This window comes from Erpetoichthys calabaricus, chromosome 13 (assembly GCF_900747795.2).
Source record: "Erpetoichthys calabaricus chromosome 13, fErpCal1.3, whole genome shotgun sequence".
Taxonomy (NCBI): Eukaryota; Metazoa; Chordata; class Cladistia; order Polypteriformes; family Polypteridae; genus Erpetoichthys; species Erpetoichthys calabaricus.
The window spans coordinates 93,732,949-93,758,679 of record NC_041406.2 but is presented as its reverse complement, the minus strand read 5'-3'; the positions used below and the strand labels follow the sequence as shown (position 1 = coordinate 93,758,679).

General features: G+C 43.9%; 1 protein-coding gene and 2 long non-coding RNA genes across 9 annotated transcripts in view; 2 read left to right on the top strand and 1 right to left on the bottom strand.

Annotated features, from left to right (window-relative positions):
- Positions 1-7,710: 7,710 nt before the first annotated feature.
- The window catches only part of kif13a (kinesin family member 13A), a 305,123-nt gene continuing 287,102 nt past the window's right edge, over positions 7,711-25,731 (top strand). For 5 of the 7 annotated variants that reach the window (XM_051935728.1, XM_028817275.2, XM_028817271.2 and 2 more), the window contains exons 1-2: positions 7,714-8,098; positions 8,342-8,432. In XM_051935728.1, coding sequence (XP_051791688.1) covers positions 8,361-8,432 — 72 coding nt within the window. In that variant the 5' untranslated portion in view covers positions 7,714-8,098; positions 8,342-8,360. Of the gene's footprint in view, positions 8,099-8,341; positions 8,433-25,731 lie in introns of all 7 variants that reach the window. The other 2 variants (XR_007936595.1, XM_028817274.2) reach the window with 1 other exon arrangement.
- LOC127530068 (uncharacterized) overlaps positions 14,450-25,731 on the top strand; it is a 91,751-nt gene continuing 80,469 nt past the window's right edge. Inside the window, exon 1 of the long non-coding RNA XR_007936600.1 lies at positions 14,450-14,722. This is a non-coding gene — a long non-coding RNA (uncharacterized LOC127530068). The remainder of the gene's footprint in view (positions 14,723-25,731) is intronic.
- LOC127530067 (uncharacterized) overlaps positions 20,654-25,731 on the bottom strand; it is a 45,638-nt gene continuing 40,560 nt past the window's right edge. The window contains exons 2-3 of the long non-coding RNA XR_007936599.1: positions 22,124-22,567; positions 20,654-21,187 (exon numbers count right to left, since the gene is read on the bottom strand). This is a non-coding gene — a long non-coding RNA (uncharacterized LOC127530067). The remainder of the gene's footprint in view (positions 21,188-22,123; positions 22,568-25,731) is intronic.

Sequence of the window (25,731 nt, the reverse complement as noted above, 5' to 3'; positions counted from 1 at the left end):
ACAGGGCACAAGGCAGCAACCAATCCCAGGCAGGGCGCCAACCCACCGCAGAAAACCTTAGATATATACAGTACTATATATCTAAAAATATTATTGTAAAATAAATAAAATTCTAGTGACTTTTTTTAAATCGGGTACAGGATAATGTGCCATTTTAATAGATATCAAGAACAGCGCCAACTGTTGCCTGACAAAGGTATTCAAATTCACAAAACTCTCACTATGTAGGGTTGTAGGATTTTCAGCAATCAGCAAAGTCTGACTATAAAGGGGTTTGTCCCAATTCTCATAATTGTTTAAGTAATAGTTTAATCTACGAATTGGCTATTACTCAAAAATAACTGGAGTGATTTAGTTGACTGTGTGATGACAAGGGGGTGCCACTGTGCCCCAGATCCCAAACACAATCTCACAAACACAGTCCCAGGTTCAAACACAAGCATTTATTTAATTAACTACTTTTGACAGGTCTGTCTCTCTCTGCCAGAATGTATCTTCTCTCTCTTCTCTACTCCACTCCACTTTTCCCTGGTGAGTGTTGTGCTCCTCTCCTGATTCCAACTGACGCAGAGCTGGGAGTGCTTCCAGTGCCATGACACTGACCCTTGGAAGCACTTCTGCGGTTTGGCGGAAGTCCCATGAAGTAGGGACCATTAATCCCTTCAGCACTCATGGAACCCAAGCGGGCGGCCCCATGGGACTACAGTTCCCAACATGCCCTCTGGGCAGTGGCGTAGCTCGAGTTTGCGCCACTCGGGGCGGGGCGGGGCTTCAATTTACCGCCCTCCAACGTATCTGAATATGTTAACTTATTTAAATAGAAAAATAAAATGACGTATTGAGAAAAATTAAGATACATTTTGCATAGATTTATTTATATACTAGACAAAGAGCCCGTTTCGACAACGTAAGATGAAACGGGCATGAGTTTGTGTCAGCAGTGTATGAAGAACAAATGATAAGTAACAAAGAAGTTGTTTTGTAATGATTGTAGTCCACTTTACTTATTACTGTACAGGCTTGTACTGTTAGTTGATGAATTTTCCAGGCCTATAGTATAATATTGAATGATGAATGTTCCAGTACAATATGGAATAGTAATAAGTATAAGCACCACAAACCTGATATAGGTGTATTGAATGAATACGTAATTGAATCAGAATGCGTAATTAGGCCTCGAGCTGTAGTCGAAATCGCCTTTCAGTCCTCTAGAGCTTTAATCGAAGTCGCCTTTCTCTTTGAATTTTTGCGGCCGTAAATCCGCCGCCTCTTGCGATGTTGGGGTTGGATGTCGGTCGAAGTCACCTTTCTCTTTGAATTTTCGCGGCCGTAAATCCGCCGCCTGCCGCGATGTTGGTCTCATAAGGTTTTTCGGGCAGCTACGCAGAAGGCGACTGCGCATTCGGCTTTGGACGGATGTGAGTGAGTGAGTGAGTGAGTGAGGAGGCTGGCGAATTACTGTATGTATTAAGATAGAGAAACAGCAATATGTTTTTCACATATAATTATTTATAAGCATCAACTAGACAAGAATATAGTACAGACGCACTGATAAGCCGTGTTCTGATTATTAGTTTAATATAATTACGCTGCGAAAACCAGAACCGGTGTGGTGTACAAGTGATAGGTGGGCATGAGCAAGAACGCATTTGAATTGATAACGAAACAAAATTATATATTGTGAATTAGTTGTTTATATTCCTAGAAATTATTATCGGTGTAATGTTTCTGTTTATTTTTGTTATTGCCTCATAAATTTCAACTGCCATGTCTGATGCCGTCATTGAAGGACCGTCTGAAAATGATTTTTGAAGCATTTATGGATGAAAATCAGAGAATTTGACTTTTTTTCATTCATGAGTGATATTTTTCTGAACCCTGCTGCTTACACGTGAAGTGTTCTGAGCCTTTAGGCCAATAATGCTGCCCCCAAAAATGTGCCGCCCGGGGCAGACCGCTCCCTCCGCCTGCCCCTAGCTATACCACTGCCTCTGGGTATCCGTAGAGGTACCATAATCCAGGAATGCTGCCATCTTGCATTTCAGGGGAGTAAATAACCCAAGTACCCAAACCCTCCCCCTCCAATGTACTGTCCTCCCTGATGATTAAGGATCCTTTATCAAGTCCTTCCAGAATGCCAGCTTATCCATTTCTGTCCATTTCCTTCCTACACCAAGGACCATCCTGCCTATTTGGTGGGCCGGCCTACCATCCAGATAAGAAATCTTGAACCAGCCCACACCTGCCATCCCTTACAACTTTTAAGCTGATGTTACATTATATGACGTCTAGTCGTGGGGTATGTCAGATTTGCCCAGTGACTTGTTGTCCATGTCAGTTTAATTATATGAAAATCGCTGGGCATGTCTAATTTATGGATTGAGTGCTGATCTTCCAGCACAGTTGTGTTCATCCCTTTTTGTGACGGCCAATGACATGCTGCCTGATGGAGCCGGTGCTGTACAAAGGGTTAACAGGTATGGTGAGTTCAGCTACAATCTTAGTTTTGTTTTTCTTTTTTCCATTGTGCCATGGTATGCAAATCAGACGACATCAGACAGACGAGCTTCTCTACTGTTTGTGAGGTCCCAAACCCCCCACATTTCTTATTATATCCATTGTACTTCTGGATCAGCATTCATTTGTCGTCAGCTCTCATGCACACACAGAACACACACCCCTTCCTGTCCTCCACCTATAAAACCCTAAGCCTTCATCCTTCTGATCAGTCTATGTTTTGGACTCAGTCTTGAATGATTACTCATTTGTTTGTGGTTACCACATTATATGGGGTAGATTACCCCACTCTTCATCTTTGTACCACTGTTTTGTCCACAGTGGTCAACTTGGGTGTGACACGTCACTACCAGCTCCGACTTCCGAGATAAATGGAACGCAGCATTTAGCTCCTGATGAGAGTGTGTGTGTGTGTGTGTTCACCCTGTGATGGACTGGCACCCTGTCCAGGGATTATTCCTGCCTTGCTCTCAGAGCTTGCTGGGAGAGGCTCCATCTTCCCTGGGACCCGGCCCCAGATAAGCAGGTTTAGAGAACAGATGGATGGGTGTGTGTTCGGTTCCTAACCTGTCTCTCTACTGACGTCTTCAGATTTCTCCTTTAACTTCTAGATGTTCTTCAGTCTGTCAGTGTGAAAATTCATCTTGCAAGCTCTCCAGCAATTCACAGTCACAAGTGTTTCTTGTACATCTTAAGACATATCACCTGACTAGTTGTCTCCAGACCCCTTTCCATTAAAGCCCAGACAGTCTGTGTTCCCCTTGAGGGACCCCCGGCTTAAGAGTCTCAGCAGCCTCTCAGAATGCCTGAAGGTCCTATTAATCCTATTTTCAGCTTCCTTATCCAAATTAAAGGGTCCGCCACAGTACTTCCTAATGACACAAGCACGCCCATCTGGACTGCTGGAAATGTCCACTTCTTAAATATAACCCCTGCTATGCCCTTTCCTTCTCGTTTTAAACTTGTGACTTGCAAATGCTCATTTCTCAAGTCTCTATTTATTTATACTGTCAAGATGTTTGACGTGCGAGCCTGTTAAGGTGCAGCTTCAGTTGACGGCCATGTTAGCCGCCTGCTATGGATGACCATTGTTTGTTCAGCCTTCTACTTCAGTGTGGAGGGGCCGAAAGAATTAGGGTCAGAGTTTGAGAAACAGAGGAGTAATCATGACAGTGGTAACCTGGGGTCTTGTTTGTTGCTCCACTGTTGACCGACTCTGTACTATGAACCATCAGCTATAGTGACTGCTATCCATTGCAGCCCTGAATATACGGCACCTTCACAAAGTAATCGGACCCCTTCACTTTTCTCACATTTTTTTTTATCATGCATCCTTAGGCAAAAATCATTTTAATTAATTTTTTCCATTGTAAGTGCCATTGTGGATGGACAATGGAGGATGGATTCTAGCCCAGCCAGGAGGCCATAACAGATGGACAACATGGAAGGAGGCATAACCTGCCGAGGTGAGACTTCATTATTATCTCAGTCAGGGTGAAGGATTAATGGAGGGACTGGGGAAGGTTGTTTCTCAAGAGCATTTCCTCCTCTGGTGCAGTGGATGGCAGTGTTCCCAGTGTAACCAGTGTGGACGCTTACAGGGATTCATGGGAATCGTAGTGCTGAAGGATAGTCTTGTCAGTATCCTCGAGTGTCACTGAAGGGCTCTGCTTTGTAGGGCTTCCACGTGACCCGGAAGTGCCTCCGTCATTCTGTACTATGGCGCCAGAAGTAATCCCGGGTCCAATGTAAAAGGAAGCAGTCCAGCCTTTCCTAGTCGGGAGGCAGCGGGCAAGACCCAAATCGAGGCGGAAGGAGGAAGAATTGTGCTTGTTTTCGAGAGTTTTGGCTGGTGTTTGTCTGTAAAAGTGCTGGTGAAAATTTAAAAAAAAAAATTATTTTGACCGGAATTGTGTTCTTTTCAATTGGTTTTTGAGGTTTGGGGCTCAATGGCACCCACCTTGTGATCACAGCATGATCAAAAAACACTGAATACCCCTGAATGACAAAATGGAAACTTGATTTTAGGAAATTTAGGAAATAAAAATGTCACTTGACTCATGTATTCAGACACTTTCCTACGACTCAGGTGAATCTCATTCTCTTGATCCTTACTGAGATGTTCCTACACCTTGTTTGGAGTCCACCTGAGGTCAATTCCATCGGTCGGGCATGATGTGGAGAGGCACAGAGCTGAATATAGAAGGTCTAGGATGTGTATCAGAGCACACGCCAAGCCATGAAGTCGAAGGAGTTGCCTGTAGAGCTTAGTTTACGAGATTCTAGCTGGTACCGTGTGGTCCTCTGGGGGGTAATGACAGGTATAGCTGAGCATCATGGGAATAGCACTGATAGGAGATCATGGGACAGGAGGATGGAGCCTAGTGAGGAGATGTACAGAGGAGCGCCTGTCCTTGGCACAACCCCGTGCTTACTTGCCTCATGGCCACTTGACATCTCTACTTAGATGTTTTATGATGGACACAGGTTAGCCGGTCATGCGTTGACTCGCTTTATGTCTTGTTTGACGGCTGATTAAGGAAAAAAGAAACATTTGAGGAGTTTCCATCTGAAATAGCAAGTCACTTAGACATGAGGCAAAAGACGTTCCATAGTAGCAAAACTGGTCAGTGATTAAGAAAAGGGTTAGAATGAAAGCCTGCAGCCACTGCGGCCCTCCAGGACTGGAGTTGGACACCTTTGCATAGGACAGCGGTTCTCAAACTGTGGGGCGCGCCCGAAATCACAAAAAAAGGGGGCGCGAATGTTGCCATATGTGGCGTAATTTCGCTATTCGTAGGGAAATTTTAAACTTGTAGCAGTGTATCGGCAGCAAAAAATATAGGAATAAATTTTATTAGGGTTTCAAAAAAACGTTAGGGGGGCGCAATTAAAACTGTTATGAAAACTCGGGTCGCAAATACTTAAAGGTTGAGAAACGCTGGCTTAGGAAGATGAGTGTATTGTGGCCATGAAGGCATGCAGATGGTCAGCAACAATACTCAAATATGATGTGGCGTTCAGGCAATGAATGATTGGCATGGACAGGCTCAAAGTGTGCCAAGAAAACATGCCCCACACCACCAGCCTGGACTATTGACACCAGGCAGGGTTGGATGCATGGATTCATGCTGTTAGTGGAAATTTCTGCCTCTAGCGTAAATGGGAGCACCCAGACACATAACTCAGCTGATAAAGAGCCTCAACGACAATGAAGAAGCTGCAGTGAGAGCTGAATATGGCAACACTGATTGGTTTCCAATGAAAAGTGGCATCAGGCAAAGACGCCTCTTGTCACCGTACCTGTTCAACCTTTATGACGAAGCCATCTTCAGAAAAGCGTAGAAATATAAGCAACCTGAGGTATGCAGAAGACACAACACTCGTCACCAGCAGCCATGATGCATCTACTAAGAAGAGTCAAAGCCGAATTGGGATTAGAACTGAACATGAACAAAACGAAGATCATGAACACAGAAAATTAAGGCAACAGAATGGAAGTTGTAAAGAACTTCGATCTCCTGGAAACGTGGAAGCAACTAGCAGTGAAGAAACACACTGTAGAATAGTGCTTGGTCACTCTACAATGAAGGCTCTCAACAAAATATTCAAAAGGTAAGGAAATAACACCCAAAATGGAGCTCAGACTTGCCCACGTGCTCATTTTCTCGGTGGTGAGTTATGGATGTGAAACCTGGATATTAAAGAAACAAGATTCAAATGAACTTTGGTGCTGGAAAGGAATTCTATGCGTGTCGTGGACCACCAGAAGAAATGACAAATTGTTTTCTGGAAGAGACCTAACCGGATATGTCACTCTAAACCCAAATGATGAAGTTACGGCTGTCTTATCTTGGTCACATCGTCAGAAGAGAGAGATCACTGGAGAAGGATGTCATGTCTGGGGAGATCGAAGGAACCATGGCAAATAGGGTGACCTGCAACCGGATGGCTGGACACGTTGAGAACAACTGTGACAACCAAAACCGACTTCTTTTTTTAGATCTTTAATTCATCAAGTTGCTAGGACTCAAACCAGAAATCGAGATTCATCTCACCAGGTTAGATTTTTCTAGTCTTCAACTGTCCAGTTTGTTGGCTGACAGGATTGGAACTCGACCGTCCTCTTCAAGGACCAACAGGTTGTGAGTTCTGAGATGCCTCTCTGCTCACCACAGTCATACAGAGTGGTTTTCTGAATTACCGTTGCTTTCTGTCAGCTCAGACCAGTCTGGCTATTCTAACCCTCTCATTAGTAAGGTGTTTCTGTCCACAGAACTGCCGCTCACTTTTTTTCTTCCACATCATTCTGGGTGAACTCTAAAGACTGTTATGGATGCAAATCTCAGGAGATCAGCTGTTACAGAAATACTTAAACCAGTCTGTCTGGCACCAGCCATCATGCCATGGCTGAAATCGCTGAGATTACATGTTTTCCCCATTAACTGAAGCTCCCAACCCATATCTGCAGGATTTTATGCATTGCGCTGCTGCCACCTGATTGGCTGATTGGCTGTGGAGGTGTTCCAAAAAATGTGTACAGTGAATGTAAATGGAGGCACCTGTGAGGACCTAACCACCTTCTTCTCCATGGTCTGGTGAAACAGCTGCCCACCTCCAATCAAAATGTTTAAGAAGCGTTTGTAGACTCTCTTGTTCTGTGAATTTTTAATTGATTATAGCTTTGATAGGTTGATGTAACATGGGAAGTGTAGCCAACTTACATTTTGCTCAGAGCTCTTTACTTGTGTAGTCAATCGTCCTGTCACACTTTTTCCCAAAGAGTCCCCCTGCGTGAAGTTTACTTGATTATAGACCTCTTTTTGTAAGTAGCTTTACATAAAAGCATCTGCTAAGAAAATGCATTTAAATGAAATGCAGCATTAGACTACTGTCCTCATATTTGTAAATTCTTTGCGCCGTGATTAACAAATGAAGTTTGAAGTAGGCATTTAGATCTCGAGTTTCACTTCGAGAGTCTCCCGATCGCAGTCAGTTTTCCGATCCTGATCCCATTTCCGGATCACTGTCCATTTTCTAAACCTGAACCCATTTTCGGATCGCTGTCCATTTTCCGATTACTGATCTCATTCCCCGGTCGCAGTCCATTTTCCTATTTCTGATCCCATTCCGTTTTCCAATCCCGATCCCAATCCTCGTCACGTGTCCGTCTCTTGCGGGCGGCCGGCTGGCTGGCTCTGTCAGCGCACTCACTGAAAGATGGCGGTGCGGATGGAGAAACAGACGGGAGAACGCAGGCTGCCGATTTAGCTTTTATAAAGTAACACTAACGGGTGTTTGGTGTTAGTTTAAGGAACAAAATACTGCAAAACTTTTTCTCTTTTTTCCTTTTTTTGTGCAAGCGAGATGGACGCGCATACTCCGTGCTGGAATTTCGTTTCGCAAACTCCCCGGGATCCTTCTCTCGCTGGGGATTTACTCAGACTGCTGTCATTTTTCTAGAAAACCTTGGGATAATAAAGTCTGCAAGAAAAGCAGTCACAGACGAAAAGTGGATTTAAAAAAATGTCGGACAGCAAAGTTATTGTGGCAGTGAGAGTGCGGCCGATGAACCGAAGGGGTAGGTACACTCGACTCGGGTGGGATTGGCACGGTTCGGGTCCGCTCGGCTCGCTGCTCTGTACAGCCTGAGCAGCCGCGGTGGACTTTCCCAGCACTTTTCTTTTTTGGGGGGTGGTCGTTCGCCGGTGGTTGTCTCTTTTTAACTTAGTTGCTCTCTTTTTTTGGGGGAGTTGGGGGGGTGAGAGTTGCGCGGACTTGTAACCGTCTGTCTATGTGTGTGTGTGTGCGTCCTTTTCTGCAGAGATCGAGCTGAACACAAAATGTGTGGTGGACATGGAAGAGAATCAGACCGTCCTGCAGCCTCCGCCATCGAACTCAAAGGGGGAGAACAGGTACAAAATTAAAAAACAAACAAAAAAAATTACAAGGCTGGGCTGGCGTGACAGACTGAGTGGCGCTTTTTCCGCTTTTGCTTTTAACTCCTTCCCTTTTTGACACCGCTGACTATTCCCCACCCCTTTACTCTTAAGTTTCTGAGATTTAAGTATCTTAAAATAAAATATCTGAGACAGAAATGATAATTGACACCCTCAAAGCCCCCCAAGTGCCAGGCAGGTGGCCCATCAGTTCACAGCCCTTGACATCACTAACCAGCAGATAGCTGGGTGATTTCTTTTTAAGATTCAAGACTTTAGTCGTCACACGCACAGCTATACAGGTACAACGTGCAGCGAAATGAAAATTGATTTCTCACATTTGTTTGTATTTAGATTTTTTTGTATCTGTGTGTCCGGTGCAGCATTCCGATGTCGGCAGTTGTTCAGTTCATATAGCGCCTTTCATAGTGCGCACTGCTTTATATTGTATATATTGCATCCTGATGTGTCTTATTAGACACGGGACTCCCATCCATGAGCTCGCCTTTCTTTTTATGGTTTGCGTCCAGTTTTTAGTCTTTATTTTTACTTCCCAGCATCTTGCACTGCCGATTAGTAACTCGTTACGTTGGCCCTGCGATCAAAAATGAGAGAGCAGTTTATGAAAAATTACTTCATTCAGATGTTGATGACTACACAAAATTTCAAGAACTAGTGGATTGTTGCACAACTAGAATGTTTAAAAAAAAATAATAACCAAGGCGCAAAAATCACTGCATATTAAAATCTGGCATTTGGGAAAACTACAGCGATCAAAATTAAGTGTTGCAAGTGCATTACAAAAAGGGGGCCTGCAAATGAGCTTTGTCCGCGCTGTTTGACCGACTGCAGGTTAGTAGGAAGAGTCGAGGCCCTTTGCTTTCAATGACTTTGGGACATTTGCGCCCACAGGACATGGCTAATGTCGTGCACTGCTCTGGCTTGATTTTGAAAATCCATTCGTCTTCCACAATTCGGGGTTCTTTGCCATAGTGTCGCCAGTCCTCTTCCAGAGATTCTCGGTCGGGTTCAGATCAGGAGTCCGGGCTGGCTATATTTCATCACTTTGATATTCTCTGCTTCTCAGAATTGCTTCACCCGTTATGGAGTGTGGCGAGGGGGCTTTGTCATGCATACAAAAATGAGTGGTTGATTGGGTGACCGCCAGGGATGGAGTTGCCCAAGGAGGTTCTGATCCACGTTAGCGCTCACCTTGCCATGTAGCTGGACGAGAGGCGCGACTCCTAATCCCGACCCAAGCCCCGTCATGATGCTTCCTTCTTCAAACTTTACTGACGTCTTCACACATATACGCTATAAAAAAAATTTACGGTATAAAAAAAAAAACCTGGCAGCTGCGTTTTGAATTTTACCGTCAAAAATAAGGCGACAATATTTTTAGGTCTACGGTGTAACCTTATGTTATAGAACTGTTTCTTCTTTATAGCCCATTACAAAAGAAATGAATGTTTAACCATAAACTGAAATCCATGCATTAAAGCTGGAACCCATGCACTATAATAAATACGCGAATCATTAAACCGTCAAAAGGTGCTGCCAAAACCACACACTAGTATACAGCTTGTATCAGTACAATAGCAACAATTAATTATGCAATTATGTTATACCATTTAATTTTATCCATTGAAAAGAATTCAAATTTTAATGAAGTTATGGCATGTTATCTGGTGAAGTAAGGTTTGCTTTTGTGGTGTATGGAGTCCTACAGGCAGAGGCGCCACCATTATAACGAATCGGGTATTCGCTTAGAGCGCAGATCGTAAAAAGCCAACGGCACGGGTCAGGTTGGCGCACTAATCAGCTTGCAAAATAACCGAGCACTGGCACTGCCTACGGGTTTGCCAGTTTATCGAAAACAACCAACCACTAAACCAGCTTCCATAACCTGAAAGAAACTTAAGCCGTCGGAGAAAATCAAGCCCGGTAACTACCAATATGATAAAAAGGGGGCGTTTCCTTATGCAAATATCGTAACTGTATGCAAATTTAGAAATCTGTGCCAAAAAAAAAAACAACAAAATGTTTTAAGTTATGAAAATTTGCATCATATGGCAACCGCACAAACTGCTTTTACCTCGGATGCACATTAAGAAACAGCTACATAAAGCAAATCCATCTGATCATTTTGAGTTAAATTAACGTAAGGTAGCTGTTTAAAGTTAAAAAATATTTATCCTTGGTAACCACGTGACAGTGCATTAGCGCAAACCACACAAGGTCAACAAAGCGACTTGTCTTTAAACAGCTCGGTGCAGTAATATGCGATTTCCTTACTGATGGCATTATCTTGTTTATTGGTGCCGTGATTACCAATTTTTTTTTTTTCAAAGAAAATATTTTTTACGGTTTAACAATGTCAATAATATTCTATTGGTCTGTACGTTTCATTCCAGTGCTTCGCTGTTAGTGAAACAGTACTTTTACAGTTGTTTACTTTCGCTATTTAACGGTTTTATACTGTAGAATTAACAGCCAACTTTTACAGTGTAGGTTTAATTTCACACCGAGCACAATGTTCATCATCCGAACTAACTGAATTAAACTTGGATTTCGACACTGAAATTAACTTTGGACCAGTTCTTCTCTACACAATATGCTAGCCTGGCTGCCTTTTAATACTTTTTGTTTGTAATTATTATTATTTTTGCTTGGCACTCTTCAGTCCGGTTCACTCAGACGACAAAACGCTGTATGTCCTTGTCCTGTGCAGCACTGACTTACCGAGCAATTCAAGCAGCGGTGCTGAACCGATGCCCCCCCCACTGACAATCTCCATATCATCCTATTTTCTCGTGCACTTGTCATACGTGGCCGTCCGACCTTTTTATTTATTTCGGAACTTATAATGACTTTGTTTCTATGGAAATTACACCCTTGGATGGACCGACTTCTCTTTCAGTGGCCTTTCAGAGAGGGTCTTCCCATGAGTCTCGATCTGAACAAACTTACGTCGCAGTGTTTCGGTTGCCCATCATACAAAATGCGTACTACTGCTGACTAATCGGTATTTCAACACATTGCCTGATTGGAACCAACTGTTAACTAGTACCACCCGATCTCGGATCGTCGACCTTCTTCAATTATCTTGTTGAAATCTTTTATTTTTTGGGGGTAGTTTTCACTAATATCACTAAATCTACGTTGAGGGAACATTTGGATAAGCAGTGACTCTGTAAATGACAATAATGCTATTTGTTCTCTTAGTTATGATCACTAGTGCAGAACCAGCCGGGATGTGATGCATGCTGGGATGCAGGCAGCAACATTACTATTTTAAAACGTCTTTCATTTGTCTGGAGATCAGACTCGGAAAATCATGTCTGACGTGTTGTTTTTTGTGCCACAAAGCCATTGAGCCCATGAAGAAACTGTTCTTTTATGTCACCCAAATGGTGCCCATGCTGTGTGTAACAAACTGTGCACAGAAGACGCACCAGCTAGAAATGAAACGGGAGTTCAGGTTCTGTGAAGTAGGAATACTACCTGCTGTGCCACTATGCCACCCTCAAGAATTACTATGGGTATTGCTTGGTATGTTTATTTAATATATTAAATAATGTACCTATAGGGTAGGTTATAATAGTTGGTCTACATCTGGGGCTTTATGATGGAGTTGAATTCTGTTCTGGGTGGGCTCTTACCCTGTGCCCAGTGCCGCCAGGATAGCCTTTAGCCCCATGTGACTCTGAATTGGATTACATTGTTAGATTTTTGTGAAATTAATGGTTATAAATTTTTATAAATCAGTTTGTACTTTGTTTTTGTGTGTTTTAACAAATCCATCGTTATGTTTCCTAATTCTCTATTTAGTCATCAGTCAGTCAGTCATTCTCGAACCTGCTATATCCTAACACAGGGTCACGGGGGGTCTCCTGGAGCCAATCCCAGCCAGCACAGGGCGCAATGCAGGAACAGACTCCGGGCAGGGCGCCAACCCACCGCAGGACACACACACACACACACCAAGCACACACCAGGGACAATTTAGGATCGCCAATACCCCTAATCTGCATGTCTTTGGACTGTGGGAGGAAACCCACGCAGACACGGGGAGAACATGCAAACTCCATGCAGGGAGGACTCGGGAATTGAACCCAGGTCTCCTTACTGCGATGCAGCAGTGCTACCCACTGCACCACTGTGCCACCCATATTTAGTAATTTGTAAAATTTTTACTGGCATTTGTGACAATTGCTCTGTGCTTGCACTCGGTGAGGGGCGCTATATACAATTAAAGTGAATTGAATTGAATGTCGAGGTCCTCCTAACAGGACATAATGATGCTAGCACCCTCCAGTGCAGGGTTCCTTTATTTCCCCTCTGTTTCATTGTAGTGCCCATAACCAATATTCCATCTTCCTCTTCCTCTTTTCCCCTTCTCTTTGGGGTCAATGTTCCTGATCAGCCTTTTCATTTCAGCTCCCCCCTCCCTAAGCCTTTTCATTCTTGCCCATGAGGCCTCCTTTCTATTCACAAATTATTTACTTGGTTATACCTGACAGTATTTTCTTGTGAGTTTTGCATGCCTGGAGATTTTTTTGGCATTGTGGCATAGGCTGTCAGTTTGTTTTAGGTCTCTGCACTGGCGTGTAAGTGATGTGATGTGGTAACCCTGCCTGCTGCACCCCATGTGCCCTCCTTATACCCGCTGGGATGGACACCACACATGTGGTGGAAGGACAGAGGGAGACAACCTGTTAAGGCTGCAAGTTCACCCAACACCATAGGTGGCAGCTTCCCTAGGTGATGCTACCAGTGTGTACGCTGGCAAGGCATGCTGGGAATTGGAGTCCGATAGAGCAGCTTTGTCGTGTCTTGTGGGTGCCACCAGGGGGCTCTGCAGGGATACATGATCCCTGCTCTCTGGAACTTCGATTGCTTCCATCAGGCTATGCCCTGGCACCAGAAGTACTCCCAGGTCCACGATAAAATGAACCGACCTGCCACATCCAGGCGAGTCAGAGTCGGGAGGAGGGAGGACAAACTTAATTCGTTTCAGACTCAACCGTGATAAATGAATTTTCACGAAGTAGGATTCTTTATTTATAAATCGAATATTTTCGCAGTTAGAGTATAGAAAACCTGTTTACGACCTTCTAAATACGTTTTTTAACATGATTAGAGCCCTCTAGACATGAAATAACACCCTTTAGTCACCATTACACTCGTATAACCCAATATATTAGACAAAATAAGAGAAAATAAGACATATTAGATGTTACAAATATCATATTATTATTATTGTACTGTACATTTAATTACACACACACACACACAGTTCTTACACACAACCACTAACCTATGAAGGCACGAGCTCAGTAGGAGAGTCTTCAGGTGGTGCAGTATCTACTAGGAGTAGGCAGTGGGTGTCTGGGTGCGCGGCTGAAGAACATCTTGATAGGCAGTTGCTGGCGCTGTCTTTTCAAATGCGTGAGGAGGTTTTTGTAGGGTATTGCCATCTTTGATCATATCCAAGAGTTTCACCTTCTCCTGGATGGTAAGCATCTTCCTCCGGCGCTTAGTTTCATTGGCAGAAGGCTTAGAAAAAGCAGCACGTTTAGGAGCCATCATGGGGCTTAGATAAAAGTTCTCAGAAAGTGCATGCGTAGTGACGCAAGAGTGTATGAGAAAAAATCACGATAGAGTGAAGCCGCAGAAGTCGAAGCGTGATATAGCGAGGGATCACTGTAACTCAGTAGGAAAAGTGAATGGGAAGATTATATTATATTATATTATATTATATTATATTATATTATATTATATTATATTATATTATATTATATTATATTATATTATATTACCTTTCCATCCACTTTTCTTAGTGAGGGTTGCGGTTGTATACTGTACAGTATTATACTAGCCACCCCCTGTGGCTCTGCCCACATAATAGTGAAACAGGACAAACTTTAACAATCAATAAACAAGCAGGTATCGCTAGCTAAGCAGGGGCAAGGTACACTCCAAAACGTGGCGAGAGGCTGGCACGTGAGTGAGGATGGCCCACCCGGCTCCCCACTCTTGATGTCACGCTTCCCCCTCCCCTCGGCCTGCAGCCTCTGTCTCAGATTAGTGCGAATTTGTCACTCCTGCAAGTGAACTGTGATACTTAGGATGATGAGAGAAGTCGCAAAATGAACCGGAATGTTCACACAAATTATAGAAGAAAACCCGATCTAAATTTGTTAAGTAGTTCTTTCATGAAAAGCGGACAGATAGACAGACGTTGGATTTTATATTTACAGAGAGTAGCTGTCCCCCACGGCTTCGCTCACATATTAGTGAAACAGGACAGTGAGGAGGGTCCCACCCGGCTCCCCACTCCTGACGTCACGCTGCCCAATTCCCTCGGCCTGCAGGCTCTGTCTCGGATTCATGTGAATATTTCACTCCTACAAGTGAGCTATGATTTTTTGCATGATGAGAGAAGTCACAAAATCAACCAGAATGTTCAAGGAAATTATCGAAAAAAACCAGATCTAATTCCATTAAATAGTTCTCTTGTGAAAAGCAGACAGACAGACGTTGGATTTTATATAGATATAGAGATTATATCTATAAATATAAAATCCCTATGTGCGTCCAGGAGTCCGTGTGTGGGTGTCTTCTGGTGAAGTGCGCATGCGCGGGGCACGGTGCGATGTGCGATATTACTGTCAGAGAAAGTTAGAGGCGTTTTACGGAAATACAAACCAGTATTACTGCGAGAGGAAATTAAAGGTACACAATACAGTGACGCATATTACAGCCACATACAAGCCAGTATTACCGTCGGAGGAGATTAAAGGCATATTACTGACGCGCACGCCTGTATTACCGCCAGAGAAAATTAAAGGTATACAGTGATCCCTCGCTATATCGCGCTTCGCCTTTCGCGGCTTCACTCTATCGCGGATTTTATATGTAAGCATATTTAAATATATATCGCGGATTTTTTGCTGGTTCGCAGATTTCTGAGGACAATGGGTCTTTTAATTTCTGGTACATGCTTCCTCAGTTGGTTTGCCCAGTTGATTTCATACAAGGGACGCTATTGGCAGATGGCTGAGAAGCTACCCAATTTACTTTTCTCAGTGTCTCTTGCGCTGACTTTCTGTGATCCTGACGTAGGGGGTGTGAGCAGGGGGGCTGTTCGCACACCTAGACGATACGGACGCTCGTCTAAAAATGCTGAAAGATTATCTTCACGTTGCTACCTTCTGTGTGCAGCTGCTTCATGAAGCGACCTGCTGCACGGTGCTTCACATACTTAAAAGCTCAAAGGGCACGTATTGATTTTTCACTGTTTTGTTTTTCTCTGTCTCTCTCTCTCTCTCTCTCTCTCTCTCTCCCTGCTCCTGACGGAGGGGGTGTGAGCTGCCGCCTTCAACAGCTTTGTGCCGCGGTGCTTCGCATACTTAAAAGCCAAACAGCCCTATTGATTTGTTTGCTTTGCTCTCTGTTTCTGACATGCTCTGCTCCTGACGCGCACTCCTTTGAACAGGAAGATATGTTTGCATTCTTTTAATTGTGAGACAGAACTGTCATCTCTGTCTTGTCATGGAGCACAGTTTAAACTTTTGAAAAAGAGACAAATGTTTGTTTGCAGTGTTTGAATAACGTTCCTGTCTCTCTACAACCTCCTGTGTTTCTGCGCAAATCTGTGACCCAAGCATGACAATATAAAAATAACCATATAAACATATGGTTTCTACTTCGTGGATTTTCTTATTTCGCGGGTGGCTCTGGAACGCAACCCCCGCGATGGAGGAGGGATTACTGTATTACGGACGTACAAGCCAACGGACGTACAAGACGGTATCCTTCAATAAGTGCGCGCACGAAAAGGCGAGCCTCAAAAGGGTGACCTCAATTGGGCGCAGCGAATAAAGGTGCACGTAAATAAAGATCTGCACCTTTGTTGCTCTTCACATATTCCAGAGCCATTTGAACTAAATTATCTACGAACGCCTTTATTCGCCGCGCTCAATTGAGGTCGCCCTTTTGAAGCTCGCCTTTTTGTGCGCGCCCTTATTGAATAGAGCCGTACAAGACAGTATTACTGTCACAGAAAATTAAAGACACACAATACACGGCGGCAGCCCACGAAGAACGGTCAGCTCAGCAAGTAAACATCAACAAAAGAAAGGCCGAAAGAAAGAAAAATACGACCAACAAAAAGAAAGAGGTCAAAGTCCCTTGCCATTTAATATAGACTGTTCCTACTAATGTTTATGCACTACTGTTCTAGCGCCCGTTATTGTAACGGGCTAAATGACTAGTCTTATATATAAAAGTCTACGCATGGAAGTGTGTGTGTGTGTGTGCGCGCGTGCGTGTCTGTCCGTCCGGCCCGGAAGTGAGAGATGGAGTCGGGGTAAGGGCTCCTCCTCCATGGAAACAGAAACTTGCTTAACCGCTAATAACACAAGCGATGTGAGCACGTCAGAAAAATGGTATCCCTTTTACTTTTCCTCCTGCCGCTAATGCACAAGTGAGGTGAGCACATCAGCAAAATGAATCCTCCTCGGAGAGAGACGCCCAGAGTAGTTCCTTTCAATTACCCGACATCTCTACATTTCAGTTTTTTTTCTGACGATTTTAATAGTTTCTAGGACCTTTCTATAGCTTGGGCTTACACAGCTTATTATATTATCCATCCAATATCCAACCCGCTATATCCTACCTACAGGGTCACGGGGGTTTACTGAAGCCAATCCCAGCCAACACAGGGCGCAAGGCAGGAAACAAACCCCGGGCAGGGCGCCAGCCCACCACATATATTATATTATATTATATTATATTATATTATATTATATTATATTATATTATATTATATTATATTATATTATATATCCATCTACTTTTCCAAGTGAGGGTTGCAGTGATCTATTCTGTTATATCCTATGCAGGCCTTGTTAGTGTCCATGTGGACTATGTGTGTGTATTCTCCCTGTGTCCATGTAGATTTTTCTCCCATGTCCCCAAAGATGTCAGTCTTAGGTTAGTTGGCAAGCCCCCACTGGCCCCGTGTAGGTATGGACACGCATGGCTCCTGCAATATACTGGCACCACACCTGGGGATGGTGCCTGCTGTGCCCCCAGTGCTACTATGATAACCTCCTCATTTTTTAAAATAATCTAATAATGACACGATGCATTGTGTTACAGAATAGCCAGACGTCATGCAGGACTATTGTAGTAGATGGTGTCCTAGCAGGAGCCTTCGGACTCCTCGGTGTCAAGTCCGTTAAGTTAAAATTTTTCTGATTGGTGACGAGCAGCGAGAAGTGAACATCACATGGCCACTGTAGGGCCTGGAATGTGGAAAAGAAAGAATCCCCCCTGCTTTTCTTCTGCTTACCCCCCCCCCCCCCATTCCTGTTGGCTTGTCTCCAAAATATCAGTGCAACAGACTGTAAAAATAAATGGCCAGAATGAGGAGAGCACGGAGCCCGCCGTGATGTTCCCATTCCCATACGCTTGCCCTGCCTCTGTCACGCTGCCATTCAGGGACCCTTGTGTCAAAGCGCATTCTTTTTATTTCATACGCTTGGAATCCACATTTTTGAAAAGATACCACTTCCGCTGAGCGAAAGCAATCATCTGAACCAAAGTTTTGCGTGAGGCAGAGAGGCCACAGAAAAGACGATGCATCAAGAAAGAACGAAAGGGCGAAGGGGCTCCTTGAGCATTGCCGAGTAGCGGACCACTGTACGAAGTGACATATGAGGCGAGCGCCAGAGTCAAACAGCTGGCGGGCAGTCACGTGCCCATGTGCTAATTTAATTTCCCCCTTTAACAAAGTCCGGATTTCTGAGGAAAACAAGGGACTTTTTGAACTCGAATTCTTAATGCGGCAGGATCAGTGCTCCGTGCATGTAATGAGGCTTGGAATAGGAATTTCAAAAGAAAACCTGCCAGCTGACTTGAAGGAATTCACTGTAGCGAACAAGAGCCTGCTATGTTGTGGTATTTTTCCATCCATCCATTGTATGAATATTGGATTACGCTGGTTTAGGACTGTCGTGTTATTGCCGTATTCTCCATCTGTCCATTTTTTTTAACCTTCTACCACTCTTATCCAGTACTGTTGGGGCTCATGCCTATCCCAGCAGCACTAGGATGCGTTCACTCAACAAATACCCCATGATTCATGTTTTTTTTTGAGATGTGGGAGATAAACCTTAACAGTCGAAGGAAACCTTATGCTGACACGGGAAGACTGGGCACACCAGGCAGGATCTGAACCCGGGACCCTGGATGTGTGAGGCAGCAGTGCCAAGCAATTAGAATCGGGTACACTGATGTCTACTAGGAATTTGTCTTGGTAGCATTGACACAACATACAGGGACAATATAAAAAATAGCTAAAACAGAATAAATACGTCAGACTATGAAGGGAATTAAAACAGCCCAGCGTGTGTGGGTATACAGTGGTGTGAAAAACTATTTGCCCCCTTCCTGATTTCTTATTCTTTTGCATGTTTGTCACACAAAATGTTTCTGATCATCAAACACATTTAACCATTAGTCAAATATAACACAAGTAAACACAAAATGCAGTTTTTAAATGATGGTTTTTATTATTTAGGGAGAAAAAAAATCCAAACCTACATGGCCCTGTGTGAAAAAGTAATTGCCCCCTGAACCTAATAACTGGTTGGGCCACCCTTAGCAGCAATAACTGCAATCAAGCGTTTGTGATAACTTGCAATGAGTCTTTTACAGCGCTCTGGAGGAATTTTGGCCCACTCATCTTTGCAAAATTGTTGTAATTCAGCTTTATTTGAGGGTTTTCTAGCATGAACCGCCTTTTTAAGGTCATGCCATAGCATCTCAATTGGATTCAGGTCAGGACTTTGACTAGGCCACTCCAAAGTCTTCATTTTGTTTTTCTTCAGCCATTCAGAGGTGGATTTGCTGGTGTGTTTTGGGTCATTGTCCTGTTGCAGCACCCAAGATCGCTTCAGCTTGAGTTGACGAACAGATGGCCGGACATTCTCCTTCAGGATTTTTTGGTAGACAGTAGAATTCATGGTTCCATCTATCACAGCAAGCCTTCCAGGTCCTGAAGCAGCAAAACAACCCCAGACCATCACACTACCACCACCATATTTTACTGTTGGTATGATGTTCTTTTTCTGAAATGCTGTGTTCCTTTTACGCCAGATGTAACGGGACATTTGCCTTCCAAAAAGTTCAACTTTTGTCTCATCAGTCCACAAGGTATTTTCCCAAAAGTCTTGGCAATCATTGAGATGTTTCTTAGCAAAATTGAGACGAGCCCTAATGTTCTTTTTGCTTAACAGTGGTTTGCGTCTTGGACATCTGCCATGCAGGCCGTTTTTGCCCAGTCTCTTTCTTATGGTGGAGTCATGAACACTGACCTTAATTGAGGCAAGTGAGGCCTGCAGTTCTTTAGACGTTGTCCTGGGGTCTTTTGTGACCTCTCGGATGAGTCGTCTCTGCGCTCTTGGGGTAATTTTGGTCAGCCGGCCACTCCTGGGAAGGTTCACCACTGTTCCATGTTTTTGCCATTTGTGGATAATGGCTCTCACTGTGGTTCGCTGGAGTCCCAAAGCTTTAGAAATGGCTTTATAACCTTTACCAGACTGATAGATCTCAATTACTTCTGTTCTCATTTGTTCCTGAATTTCTTTGGATCTTGGCATGATGTCTAGCTTTTGAGGTGCTTTTGGTCTACTTCTCTGTGTCAGGCAGCTCCTATTTAAGTGATTTCTTGATTGAAACAGGTGTGGCAGTAATCAGGCCTGGGGGTGGCTACGGAAATTGAACTCAGGTGTGATACACCACAGTTAGGTTATTTTTTAACAAGGGGGCAATTACTTTTTCACACAGGGCCATGTAGGTTTGAATTTTTTTCTACCTAAATAATAAAAACCATCATTTAAAAACTGCATTTTGTGTTTACTTGTGTTATATTTGACTAATGGTTAAATGTGTTTGATGATCAGAAACATTTTGTGTGACAAACATGCAAAAGAATAAGAAATCAGGAAGGGGGCAAATAGTTTTTCACACCACTGTACATACAGTGCCCTCCATGATGTTGGGGGCAAAGACACATTTTTCATTGATCCGATCCTCTCCTCCACAGTTTTTAAAATTACAAATCAAACAATTCAGACATTGTGATTAAGGTGCACATGGCAGACTTTCATTTAAGGGGATTTGCAGACATTTCGGTCACATCACAACACTTTTTCTACATGGTCGCCCCATTTCAGGGCACTGTAATGTTTGGGACAATTGGCATCTCAGGTGTTTGTGATTCCTCAGGTGGGTTTCGTGGCTTCATAAGATACCTCGGCCTGCTTCTACCCTTTGGAGTCTGTAGTCGCCAATGTTCAATATGAAGACAAGAGCTGTGCCAATGAAAGTCAAAGAAGCCATTATGAGGCTGAGAAACAAGAATAAAACCATTAGAGATATAAGCAAAACCTTAGAATGACTGAAATGAGCGATCTGGAATATCATGAAGAAGAAAGAAGGCACTGGTGAGCTCAGTAATCACAAAAGGACTGGTAGGCCAAGGAAGACCTCCACTGCTGATGAAAGAAGAATCCTCACTATCGTCAAGAAAAAGCCCCAAACATCTCTCCGACAGATCAGACACAGTCTTCAGGGGGCCGATGTGGACGTGTCAGAGACGACTATCAGAAGAAGACTTCATGAACAGAAACACAGAGGACACACTACAAGATGAAGACCTCTAGTTAGTCACAAAATCAGCATGGCCAGATTACAGTTTGTGAAAAGGACATCAAAGAGCCTGCAGAATTCTGGGAAAAGGTCTTGTGAACAGATGAGACAAAGATGAACCTCATCAGAGTGATGGCGAGAGTAAAGTGTGGAGATGAAAAGGAACTGCCCAAGATCGAAAGCAGACCACCTCATCTGTTAAACATGGTGGTGGAAATGTTATGGCTTGGGCATGTATGGCAGCCACAGGTCCTGGCACACTTCTCTTCACTGATGATGAAACTGCTGACAGCACAATGAACTCTGAGGTGTGTAGAAACATCTGATCTGCACAAGTTCCTGTATATGCCTCCAAACTCACTGGACGGTGTTTCATCCTCCAACAAGATAATGAGCCAAACGGGAGTTTATCAAAGCTAAAGAATGGAAAATTCTTGAATATCCAAGCTAGTCACCTGACTTAAATCCAATTGAGAAGGAAGCTAAAGAGAAAACCTAAAGGGACAAGCCCTCAAAACAAGCAGGAGCTGAAGATGGCTGCATTAGAAGCTTGTCAGAGCATCACCAGAGAAGATCCTCAGCACCTGGTGATGTCTATGAATCACAGACTTCAAGCAGTCATTGCATGCAAGGGATATGCAACAACATCCTAAATATGACGGCTTTAATAGACCTGCCATTACTGTGTCAAAAACATTATGGTGCCCTGAAATGGGGAAACCATGTAGATTAAGTGTCGTCATGTCACCAAAATGCAAATCCCCTTAAATGAAATTCTGCCATGTGCACTTTTATCACGATATCTCAATTGTTTGACTTGTAATTTTAAACTGTGGAGCAGATCAGACACAGTCGTCAGGGGACTAATGTGGACGAGCCAGAAATGACTATCAGCAAAAGACTTCATGAACAGAAACACAGAGGACACACTACAAGATGAAGACCACTAGTTAGTCACAAAATCAGGATGGCCAGATTACAGTTTGTGAAAAAGGACATCAAAGAGCCTGCAGAATTCTGGGAAAAGGTCTTGTGAACAGATGAGACAAAGATGAACCTCATCAGAGTGATGGCGAGAGTAAAGTGTGGAGATGAAAAGGAACTGCCCAAGATCGAAAGCAGACCACCTCATCTGTTAAACATGGTGGTGGAAATGTTATGGCTTGGGCATGTATGGCAGCCACAGGTCCTGGCACACTTCTCTTCACTGATGATGGAACTGCTGACGGCACAATGAACTCTAAGGTGTGTAGAAACATCTGATCTGCCCAAGTTCCTGTAGATGCCTCCAAACTCACTGGACGGCGCTTCATCCTCCAACAAGATAATAAGCCAAACAGACTGCTGAGGAAACACGGGAGTTTATCAAAGCTAAAGAATGGAAAATTCTTGAATGCCAAGCCAGTCACCTGACTTAAATCCAATTGAGAACGGCCTTCCATATGCTGAAGAGAAAACTGCAGGGGAGAAGCCCCAGAAACAAGCAGGAGCTGAAGATGGCTGCATTAGAAACTCAGCAGAGCATCACCAGAGAAGACCCTCAGCACCTGCTGATGTCAAAGAATTGCAGACTTCAAGCAGTCATTGCATGCCAGGGATATGTGACAAAGGACTAAATATGACGACTTTAATAGACCTGCCATTGCCGTGTCCCAAACATTATGGTGCACTGAAATGTTTTTGTATCTACATGGTTTTACGGAAATGTATGCAAATCCCCTTAAATGGAAGTCTGCAATATGCACTTTAATCACAATGTCTGAAATGTTTAATTTGCAATGTTAAACTATGGAGCAGAGGGCTAAATCAGGAAAAGAGTGTCTTTGTCCCCAACATTATGGAGGGCACTGTAGATCCCAAATACAAACTTAGAACTAGTTAGGATAACTGCATGAGGAATAAAAACGCGTAATTGACATGTTGGTTTAGCTTTAACTGCTCAAAGGATCAGCAATGACACTTCGCGGCACACTCCCTGGCCTCATATAGGACATAATGGGTGGTACGTCATGGCGTCAATGTACTTTACATAGTGAGAGTGGAGCCACTTCAGCCACCACTAATGGTGATGTGACAGCAGCCATTTTGCACTGGGTATCCTTGGTAATGAATAGTGTGTATCCCGATGTCTTTGTTAAATTGCCCATCACGGCCTGTTCATTCTAGCCCCCTAATCATTTCCGGTCTCTAATTGGCTAACTATTGCTCACCACCTAACAGCTAATGTGCAGTGAGCGATAGTTAGCCAATTAGAGACCGGGGATGATTATAGGGCCAGAATGAACAGGCCGTGATGAGCAATTTAACAAGGACATCGGGATACACCCTATTCTTTACCAAGGATGCTCAGGGATCTCTTATGATGACAGAGAGTCAGGACCTCGATTTTTACCTCTCATCTGAAGGACAGTGCCATTTTTATTGGACCATGTCCCCGTCACTGCACCGGGGCATTGGGATTCACGTTCAGATCACAGGGAAAGCACCCCGTGCTGGTCTCGTCAACACCTCTTCCAGTATCAACCTAAGCTTTTCCTGGTTGGTCTCCCATCCAAGTTCTGGCCGGGCCTGAACCTGCTTAGCTTCAGGTGGTATGGCAGCTCCAAGTTTAGGGCGCTGGGAGTTTTGTAGCCTATCCCAGCAGCACCAGACAGAGGTCAGGAACTGAACTGGGACAGAGCAGGGCACACAGGACCAATTTAGGGCCATCATTCAACCTAACCTGCATGTCTGTTTTGGAGTGGGAGGAAAATATAGATGGCCACGGGGTGGCAAACATGCAAACTCTAGGGCTTAGCATTAAAATCAAGGATGCTGGGTGAGTGGGGCAGCAGCACTAAGAATCTTGGCACCGTGCTGCCCAGCTTAATAATATAAATGCTAAACTATAGGTGCTGCATGTAAGCAATGGTAACGTCAAAGTAACTGCAGAGTAAACTGTAAAGAAGAGAGCGAATGAGAATGCGCCATTGGTGGTGTGGACCGAGCAAAGTGTGCACAAAACCAGCCAGACCTAAAAGTTTCTGTCTTTGACCGTTGCAGTTTTATCACAAAGTTTATAACGAATGCCAACTTGCAGAGTTTAGTTTGAAGATCCTGTGTAAACAGAATGATTGCTGAGGTAGAGGGTATGGCTTAGTGGTTAAGGCTTTGGGCAAACCACCGTAGAGAAGCTTATTCAGTCCGCCACGCTGACTCACCGTGTGGCTCTAAGGCAGTAGTCACTAGTCAATGGAGTGCCATTTGTGACCACCTGTACTGTGCACATAGGCGGGCAATCAAGTTCTAACAGTGGGTCGCGTTTTACTTTGACTTGTTACAAACAGCAGTGATGATTACAGGCTGCACATCTAGGAAGATCGGATGTTTTGGCGTTTGGGGTTGTGTTCTCTTGTGCTTCAGGTGGAAGCAAATAGGTGGCGGTACTATGTTTTGGAGATTCTTGTGAACGTATATATAAAGAAATTGGGAGGTTTGTGGGCGGGGAGGCAGCATGCCTGTTCAAAGTAATAAGACGTCTGTATGCGAATGTATAATAGAACTGAGTAACTCGGCGGTCCCGTTAGGTTTAAACTTATGCCATCCGTCCTCCTTGTCTTGAATCCGAGGATGCCATGTCCACCTCTGCTTCTCTCTCCCACTCTTTTGGCAGCTGGCGAAGCAACACCAATGCTAATAGCCAGGGCTGTCACAAAGGATTCTGTGCCCTAAACATAAGCCGTCTCTGTGGGTCCCTTCCTCTCGGTCCACGTCTGTCACATGTGCGTTTCTTTCCAAGCTTCGAGGCCCTTGGGTATCATTGCCCCCCCAACCCAACTATGATGCCTATGCTAACAGCCATGACATCTGGCACCAACACTCGAGCGTTACAGAGGGTGCTAGGCATTGAACTTTCTCTTTTCCATTTCACGGTAAACGCGATTACATCTGGTGTTTCCTGGCTGGGACACCTCCTCTTCTTCAGTCACTCAGCCGCCATATTAACTAGTGCTGCTGTCAGTCAGTTCTGCTACATCCTTTGTTTGCACAAAGCCCCCCATCAGTGCTGTGCAGAGCATGTAAGTTAAAATAATAAATTAAAGAAAAGTGTCGGCTAATTTTCTTTTCTTCTATGATGTGAGGTGTCACCCATTGCACGGCTGCGCTAGGGTCCTAACCTGGGATCCTGAGGTGGTTTGTCATGTGGTAGGTGCAACAACACGCTGTATCAGTCCATGCTCCTAACCTCCTCCTCCTCCTCCTCCTCTATAATGTCACTAAATTTCAATCAAATCCGTCAAGGCATTTTTGAGATTTTGTTTTTAGGCATTTAGGTTTTCTGTAATGATATATCAAAAGGTCCTTTCTTAGCAGATTCCTACTGCCCTACATGTGCCATCCTGCCAGATTTCTGCTTTTTAGTTAAATGGGGATTTCATTGAGGAGCGAGTCTGTGAGTTAGCTGTATTTATTTAGTTATTTATGCATGTATAATATAATACACACAGGGGTGGGCAAAGCAACAACAACATTTATTTCTATTTTCATACCAATGGTGTAGCTTTACAAGAAA